The 9,280-nt window shown below is 44.5% G+C and overlaps 1 protein-coding gene across 1 annotated transcript in view; it reads left to right on the top strand.

Annotated features, from left to right (window-relative positions):
* Nucleotides 1-9,280, top strand: part of SLC4A4 (solute carrier family 4 member 4) — a 307,465-nt gene that overhangs the window by 238,230 nt on the left and 59,955 nt on the right. Inside the window, exon 14 of the mRNA XM_006018773.3 lies at nt 3,886-4,157. Coding sequence (XP_006018835.1) covers nt 3,886-4,157 — 272 coding nt within the window. The remainder of the gene's footprint in view (nt 1-3,885; nt 4,158-9,280) is intronic.

Genomic DNA, 9,280 nt, shown 5'->3' with positions numbered 1-9,280 from the left:
ATTCCCCTGAGGCCTGGGATCTTCTGCTCCCTGCTGTCTGAGTTATTCTGTGCCCCCACGCTGTACCAAAATACCAAACAGTTTTCTCTTTTTTTTCCAAATAAAATAAACACTCTTTTGTGAAGTAGCCATGAGTAAAGTGCTTAAAAATGAAGTTGCCTGGTAGCTTAGTGCCCACTTGCTGCATAGCCTCCTTTTGAATGGGACAGAATCCTTTGGTCCACTGGGAATTTGTTGCTTCTGTCTTGCACTCAACCCAACCTCTGATAAGCAGAGACTGAGGAAATTAATTTTATGGCTCATCTCTTCCTCCTCTGGGAGGTAACAGGAGAGATGTGAGTGAGTTTAATAAAATGGAATAGGTGGAGGAAGAAATCTGGAAGCTTCCTAGCCTGGGAAGATATGTTACAGAGGAGAAGGAAGACCAACCTTTTCTTAATATTCCATGATGTAAATCTGTTACAGAAGGACTGCACAAGGTGTAACAACATGTTTCTAGCCAGGACAATCTGATCCAAATTAGATTAGCAAAAGGAATCAAATATTCCTCTTATTTTTCCCCTGCAGCAGAGATGGTTTTCAAACCCACTGGCATTACAGCCTTTTTGAGTGCAGCAGTGAGTTTTATTTATAGCAAGGGACATTGCAACATGGCAAATGCAGTCAAGTACTGTGATTTTTTTTTTTTTTTTTTTTTTTTTAGTAATTCATTTGTGCAGTTCTTCATACTCTTGAGACCCTCCTCCATTTTGGGACCAAAATAAGGAAGAATTCCATTTGGCCATTTACAGAAAATTCATTGAATTAATAAAAGTGCGGGAAAAGATATCTTTGTCCAGTGGTTCTGAGTACTAGAGGATGTATGGTCCTGGTGTGCCATGTATAGGTGCACCAAAGGCATTACGGCAATGCAAGGCCATTTGAAGGGCATTTCTAAGCCATTGCACTATATCCCTCAAATAGTGTTGCAAGCCATTTACTAGGGTCTATGTTAGGAGAGAATGTTCTCAGTGTTCGCATGCCAAGTCACAGTCACTTTCATGCTTGGTCTTCAGCATTCTTCGGACAGTGGTGTCAAGGAGATAAAACCAATGTTTAACACTAGAAGCTGCTTCCAGTGTGTGTAGAGCCTAAAAGGAACTTATTATTGATGACCAATGGCGATTTTCATAGAGTAGATAGGACCCTAGAGATTTGCTTCACTGCAACCTAGTAATTTCCTCCTCCCATGTTCATGTCTGAGAGTGTTGTCTTATGATGCTCCCATATTCTGGATTGTTAGGGTTGTGAACTATCTGTGCAGTTAGACCTGTATTCCCGAGCTCTTCTTTTTTTCAAGCCCTTCTCTGTGCATCTCTGCCAGAGACACATGCCAAGCTGCCATCTCTTGCCTTCCTCACTTCCTCTCCAGGCCACAGCTTTCAGTAGTTAATACCCTTTTGATCCATGGCTTGTTCCTGGAAAAGTTAGTCTGTTAGCCCTGTTAGAGCAGAGGGGTAGGCATTTCCCAAATATCATATTTACTCAAATAGAAGATAGCTCCGTTTATAAAATAATCCCCAATAATTAGACTATTTCTTATAATTTTCCAGGTATAGAATCTAATTATTGGAGGTTTGCCTTGAATTTGTCTATCTCCCACTGCTGCAACAGGGAAAATAAATCTGGGGTGGGGAGAGTCAGGTATCCCTTTGCTTTCTGTGCCCCCCCCAACTTTTTCCCCTGGCAGCATCCCCTTCCCCCTTTCCTTCCTATTAGACCCTGCTATTCCTAAGCACATGGTAGTGAGGAACACATTTAAAAACAATAAGCATGAAATTAAAAATTGGTGTAGCAATTTGCATATACTATTATGAACTTAGTTTATCCAGAATTGATGTATGTTAGCTTATTTTGAAACTGCTACAAGTTTTAGCACAGGTACTCCATGAACACATATTCGAGCAGCACTTTGGCACCTACTTATATGTAGTATAAACAGTGCATGATATACTCGCATGATCAGGGGCACTCGCATGATCAGGGGGCAGCAGGGCAGGTCCTATGAGGAGAGGCTATGAGACCTGAACCTTTTCAGCCTCCACAAGAGAAGGCTGAGAGGGGATCTAGTGGCCGTCTATAAACTGGCCAAGGGAGACCAGCAGGCAATGGGAGAGTCCCTGTTCCCCCGAGCACTACTGGGAGTAACAAGGAATAACGGCCATAAGTTGATGGAGAGTAGATTCAGGCTAGATATCAGGAGGCACTACTTCACGGCCAGGGCGGCTAGGATCTGGAACCAACTTCCAAGGGAAGTGGTGCTCGCTCCTATCCTGGGGGTTTTTAAAAGGAGGCTAGATAGACACCTTGCTGGGGTCATTTGACCCCAGCATTCTTTCCTGCCCATGGCAGGGGGTCAGACTTGATGATCTGCTTAGGTCCCTTCCGACCCTACCAACTATGAAACTATATTGGTTCAAAGCCAAAGGCTTGTGATTTACCACATAGTTCGTTGTGTCGTGCCCCACCAAAGTCAACAGCATTTCAAGCCATGATGCTTAGCACTGCTTAGTGTGTGTGTGTATACACCAGATACCACCCCCACAAAGGAGCCATGTGCTAAAGCCCTTACTCATCACTGGAACCGGGTGTTCTCATCATGGATCCTGGGATGCTTCAAAAATGTATGTACGGATAAGGAGCATGGCAACCTGTTCTGGCTACATCTCATGAAGCTGGGGGTGGGGTGGGGGACATAATCATATGTACCAGTCTGAGAGAAGGGCCAGCAGAAGGATTCTGGGCGAACTGTATGCAATGTTGTGGCTCACCATGACTGGAAAAAGAGTCAGCAGTGAGTGGGAATGTGTTATGAGGCACTACCGTACATCTTATTCAGATGGGCTACACTAATTTTTGTGATTGGTTCCCATCAACATGTTTGCCCAGTGGCCCATGTGTTTTATAGTCGTGCTCAGTGTTGACTTCATTTTTATCAACTTCCTAGTTGGCTTCCATTGCTGAGTATGTGTTGCTTTTAGCAGCAGCTTAATGATAAACAATGTATTTAGTGAGATTTACTTGTATGCAGTTATAAGATGAGGAGTCTTTTTTCCCTGTGCCAATTAGGGGGGACCCTTGTCTCGTGTTTGAGTAAATACGGTAATACCTCCCCCATAAGTACCTTATAGTACTTATCTTGTCTTCTGTCACTCTTCTGTCTGCCACATTTTTCCTTGCTAAAAAGCCCCATTTGATTAACTCTTTGCAGTAAGGCAGGATAGCACTGAGCAGAAACTGACAAGCAGAAACTGAAGTGGTAAGTCCCCCTTCCCAAAATGCCAAGGCTTGAGTTCATGCTTTTTTTCACCCTTTGATAAATATTGTTGAGTTCTAAAGTGATACATATACTTGTATTCTCTTTGCTGCTGCTTGAGAAACTCTCAGAATCCTCAGCTTCAGATTTGGAGGAAAAGTTCAACTTCAAGTGTTTTTCTTCTTGCTGTTTGTAAACTTTGGTCATGTGTTCCCCAACTGGTGCAAATTGAAATAACACCAGTGATTTCAGCAAAGCTGTCCTGGTGTGACCCAGTTGGAGATTTGTCCCTTTACATCCCTGTATTTATTTATTTCCTAATTGATCTTCTATTATTTGTTCAAAAAAAGCACTTCAGTTCATCTTTTAATCTAGCAAACTAATCATTCCTAGGCCATTAAACTGTCATTTTTGCAGGTGTGTTAAAACCTTGCAAGAATTCTTGGCTTTGTTATACTCTGAGAATAACAGGCATTAAAATCCATGCATTTCCTAGTTTCTCTATGGAATATTCTAACAGTTTGTAGAAATAGCCAGCTCTGGTATTTTTCTTTTCTCAATGCCACCTGTTTTTAAAATGCTTTTTGCAGAGACAATGACTTTGATTACTTGGAGTTTCGTCTCTGGATCGGCCTTTGGTCTGCCTTCCAATGTCTCATTCTGGTTGCAACTGATGCCAGCTTCCTGGTGAAATACTTCACTCGCTTCACAGAAGAAGGGTTTTCCTCCCTGATTAGCTTCATCTTCATTTATGATGCTTTCAAGAAGATGATCAAGTTAGCAGACTATTACCCAATCAATTCCCATTTTAAAGTGGACTATATCACCCAATATTCTTGTGCCTGCCTGCCACCAGACCCAGGTAAGAGGATACCTTTTTGGCTCCAGGATTTGCAACCCACCTATTTTCACTCTCAGTTATATTATTTCTCTGATAGGCAAGGATTTCTTAGGGTGATATCTTTTAATGGACTAACTATGTAGTTGGGATAAAGTTAGACAAGATTTCAAATGTGAGATATTCTTCTTCAGATCTCTGATTATAGGAAGTTAGGCACAGCAACTTTAGCACCAGCACAGGTAAGGGGCTGCGACCTGAGAAAGAATATCATACATGTGAATGCTTATTTAACCTTGTCCCAACTACATAGCTGCTCCAAAAGATGAAAGATATCCCCCTAACAAATCCTAGCCTATTGCATAATTTTTGGACCATCATGGCTACAATATCACTTGTACACTACTGTATTATTCCTGTGACAGAAGCAATGGGTACAAAATCCAAATACAAATTGAAGTGCACTGGCTTCCTTCCTTTGGGGGTGATGTAGCTTTATTGAAGTGCACTGGCTTCCTTCCTTTGGGGGGGATGTAGCTGCAAACAGTGTGAACCTATTAAGAAACTGGGCATGTAAACAAAGTAAACAGAAGGCTACCTCACTATTTATGTATATGTGGTTAGTGCTTAGCCATCTGCTGCCAAAACTTGCCTGGAACTAGGTTCATTTAAGTTATCCATTAAATTTTTTGATTTTTCACAAGCACTCATCATTGGCTTAGCTAAGCATCCATTAAAGCCAACAGGAATTGTGTTTGGTTTTCTCTCTCAGAGAAGAGTTAGGCCGACTCTGGGCTTTTTGAATATCCCACTTTCAATAGGCAACATTGAAATGAATGCTGATGCTCTCCATTTGTATTATGTGGACTTCAAGTTTCAGCATGAGTGGGAAAATTTGACAGTACAACTGGATTCTGGATGGAAGCTTCAGCATAGGGGGAAACTCTCATTATCAATCATTTCATTTAAAAAAGAGATTTGTACCTGGCAATGTGATGCTAATGCCAAACTTGGGGAAAAGTGTACTGTATCAGGGGTGGCCAACGTGTGGCAGCCTCTGTGTGTGCATAGCTGCAGAAAGCAAGCAGGAGATCGGGCAGAGAAGGGGATTGGCGTGGCACTTGAGGAGAGCATGGGGCTTAGTTTCTGGTATACCCACCAAAAAGATTGGCCCCCACTGTATTAAATCATTCAGTCATTTTCATGAAATCCCATTCTTATAGTTTTCTTTTTGTGTGTGATGACGTTTTAACCATGAATTTATTTTAGGGGGAAGGTTAAATGAATGGTTTCACTTGTCTTCCAAGATCAGTATGTTGTTGCTCACATCAGCCCTTGTGGGGATTCCATGCCATGCTTCGCTGGACACCAGGTTTTGTTTCATTCACAAATGGCTTTGAGCGTGTGAACTCCTCCCCTCCCTTGAGTGGTTTTGTCCATCCTGTACTCGCTACACAGTGTGGCCATCTTAAATCACTGGGAAAAGTAGACAGATGTTGGTATAATTAGTTTCGCAGCAGGTTATCTTATTGTGTTCTGTACTGTTATGAGTACTAGACTGACGCAAATAATTAGACGTGAAACCCTGATGTACTGTACTCTTCTGTTAAGGTTCCATGGAATGTGTGTGCTGCATTTTTACTTGGTTTCATACCTCCCCCAGGTGCACTGTTTCTTAGCACTGGATTGCACCTACAGGGCTTAGCACTGTCCAACAGCATACTAGCGGGCCTTACTCTGCCTCCCAGAATACCTCTGCACAAAAGAATATGCAAACAGCTGTATCTCTTTGAGGGATTCTGCATATGCGTCCTCAGGTGTCCTGGGCTGTTTCTGCTGGCTGTTAGGGAAGAGGGCAGAAACTTCTGAGTCAGGCCTCTTCCACCACCGAGCTTTGAGAAGTAAGGCACCTGACTGTTCTTAGCACTGCTGAAAATCCCATCTTCTAACTTCAGTTGTGCTCTGGTAGTAAACTGAGATATTATTTTGAATGAATCCATTTGTTTATACAGTCTGCCTGTTCTTATAACAGCAAAACCCAGGCCTTTCATCCCAACAGGCTTTCCTAGCAAAACAATTTAGTTTCTGAGTAAATAATATTTAAACTGGCATATTCCTTGTTTTTCAGCCTCAGGTTGGTATGTAATGGTGACTTAACAACTGCACAGAGGGGGACTGTGACATTGTGAACCAGGAAACAGTGTTACAGGAAAGGGAAGATAAAATCTCATGATGAAAAGCCCTTAGGTGTGTCCCCACAAGTGGGAATGTGTGTTAGCTCTGGGACAACTAGCAGCAGCACAAAGGACCAGGCATGGTCCTGCATGTGTGCTCTGGCACGTGGCAAATTGTCCTGGGTGAGGTGGGGGGAGGGATTGGCATGTGGGCTGGCCTCAGCAGCCTTACCTGGGGTCCTGGGGGCCTCCTGGGGCTGCAACAGTGACAATCTGAGTGTGCAGAGCCTGACTGGCAGCTCCTCATAGCATGGCTCTGCCCATCCAGGCTGTGGTTTCAGGCAGTGTGTGCTGCAGCCATGTGCACTGTGCTGCTTTTCTTTGGCAATTTTTTTTGATACTGGGATCTCCTGGTGTCAAAAAAAGCCACCGCACTGCTAATTTGCAGCATGATGAATGCATGCATGTGCAGTCCATGTGGTTAGTGGTGCCATGGATGGATTTCCAGCACTGCAAACCACACGTGCACACTTGTGGGGATGTGCTCGTACTGTCTAACATAATAGTAGTCTTTATTCAAGGGACAGCTTTGAGAGTATGAGGGGGGAGATTCTTGGACTCCTTTCTATATTTGCTCATCAGTGCACACTTTATTTCCTACTATATTCTTGCTATTGGATGCTGTGTGCTTCAAGGAAAGCAGTGCTCATCAAACTGGCAACCTTATTTAATTCCCTTCTCCATTTCTGAATTTATTTTCCTTCTCCGTTTTTGGTTTATCTGCTCAAATTATGTTAAAATCAATGACAAATACTGCTATAAGTTTCTCTGGCTCCACTCTAATATTCTTACATGTGTTGAAGAGTCCCACCAGTCAGTAGGGCTGCACCTGGATTCTTCAGCAAGAGTTCAGGGTGTTGAAATCAGATCCTCAATAATGTGAAAAGAAGAGCCTTTTGAAAATGGAAGAATAGGCTTGAGATTTAAGATTGTCATCATATAATTAAAAAATTCTGACAAGACTTTTCAGGCATACAATATTCTGTACATATTTTATTACTAACCTTTCTAATCTAAAATCAGTATTATGCTTGGGCATTTTACAGATGGAGAAGTTGATTATGGAGAGAGATTCAAAGCCAGATTTTGCCACCTGGACGTTCATTGATCACTGTACTCTTTGAATTGTCCACTGGCTCCGGTGCGACTGCTTTTATGGTACATTTTAGTGTGGATTAGAGCAGCAGATCTGTCCACATGTGATTAGGCCATGGTTGCCTATAACTAGCCCATTATCAAAATCAGGAACAGAACCAAACAGTGCTGGTTGTTGTCCACTTCTTTAATGGTATTTTTCCATTCAGTGACCCTACTAAAACCGGCTACATCAGCTATCTGAACAGGCCAACATCAGCTTTCACTTTAAACATTTGACAAATTAATGCATTGGCAGGTTTGAATCCTCTTGTTTAGTCATCCTGTGACCTAGAAAGATGGCACAGTCCCAGGTAAGTAGCCTGTTTTGTGGAATTCTTGGTGCAGTTTAGGCTTGCAGCAGCATTTTCCTTAAGAACATCTCCTTTCGGTAGTTGTTTTTTTTATTGCAAGAATAAGTTGGGGTCATGAAAACCTCCCAACTTAGTATAAGCAATGCTAAGCAAAAGTGAAAGGCAGTGCAGTCATGGGTGAAGGGCTGCTGAAGCATGCAGAAAGAAAGGGTCAGGGCGCTTGATGTTTTTTAAACATGTAGAAATGTACCGCTACTTGTTTTGTTGTTTACTCTGTATAAGGTTGATTACATTCAGTCTGTTGCTAGGCTGCCTAGGTATGCAAGGCCTGATCTTCGTGCCCTGCACCTTGTGCAGCTGCTTGCAGGGGTAGATGCGGAGAAGGTGCAGTGGCATGGCCACACTCTCCTTTCTGACCACACAGCACAAGCAGCTATTTGGGATTGTCACGGTGCGGGGTCTTGTGGGAAGGCCGTGAGCTCCCCAAGGCCCCCTTCCCGTGCCAAGTTGGCCCAAAGGGCGCCCTCACTTCTCGCCCGCCACGTCTTTGATGGTGATTAAATATATAGGAGGCTGCCTTACGTCCTCTTGGACACGGTTCGCTGTAATATCTGACCCCGTGGACTACCGGACCCCTTGGGGGTCCTGTTCTATAGTGAGTGCTTCAGGGCACTGTAGCCTTATGGGCTATGCATGGCTCCAACCACCCCTTTACCACACCCCAAGCCTCGCAGATGGGATAGATGTTGTTCTGTCTTGGCCTTGTAATCTGGCCCCTTGTCTGCCCGGGGCCCTACCTTTTCTGATCTGCGCCTTCTCTGGCGCTAGGGCTCTCCATGGCCCTGTCACTCTCTGTGCCCTCCTCTGGGACTTCCCACACTGCCGCCCTCTCTTTGGCGCTCGTCTATGATGCCCTCTCTCTCTGGGCCTTCTCCACAATGCTGCCCCCTTCTCTGGGGCCCATACCCCATACCCGCACTGGGGCTTCTCAGCAATGCCCCCTCTCTGGGGCTTCTCAACTGCCCCTCTCTGGGGCTGGGGTCAGTGCACCCCGAATGCTGCGCCCTCACTGGTGCTGGGGTTCCCACACTGCTATGTGTCCCCTATGAGGCCTCCTCCAACCCCTAGCAGCCTCACCCAAACCACTGGTCACAAACAGCAACACAAACGCAAGTCCTTCGGCTATAACTTAAAATGAAGCCGCCCGGCTATAACCTCATTCCAGCCTACTGGGGATACTTCATCCCGCAGCAGTGTCAGACGCTGCTCCTGCATTCCGGCTTCTCCTCTCTTCCATGAGAGAGAGCTCCTTCCACCTGGGCTGCTGGCAGGGAACTGCTCTGGCCTCAGCCCCTAGGGCTTATAAGGGAGCCAGGCCCTGCCCCTTTCAGTCAGCTGACCTCTGGCAGGTGTGGGTCGCTTGCTAGCTCCAGTTGCCCTGGCAACCAACAGCTGGGCTCCTTAT

The sequence above is a fragment of the Alligator sinensis genome, unplaced genomic scaffold (genome assembly GCF_000455745.1).
Source record: "Alligator sinensis unplaced genomic scaffold, ASM45574v1 scaffold222_1, whole genome shotgun sequence".
NCBI lineage: Eukaryota > Metazoa > Chordata > Crocodylia > Alligatoridae > Alligator > Alligator sinensis.
Note: the sequence above shows the minus strand (reverse complement) of the source record. Positions and strands in the feature narration are given on the sequence as shown.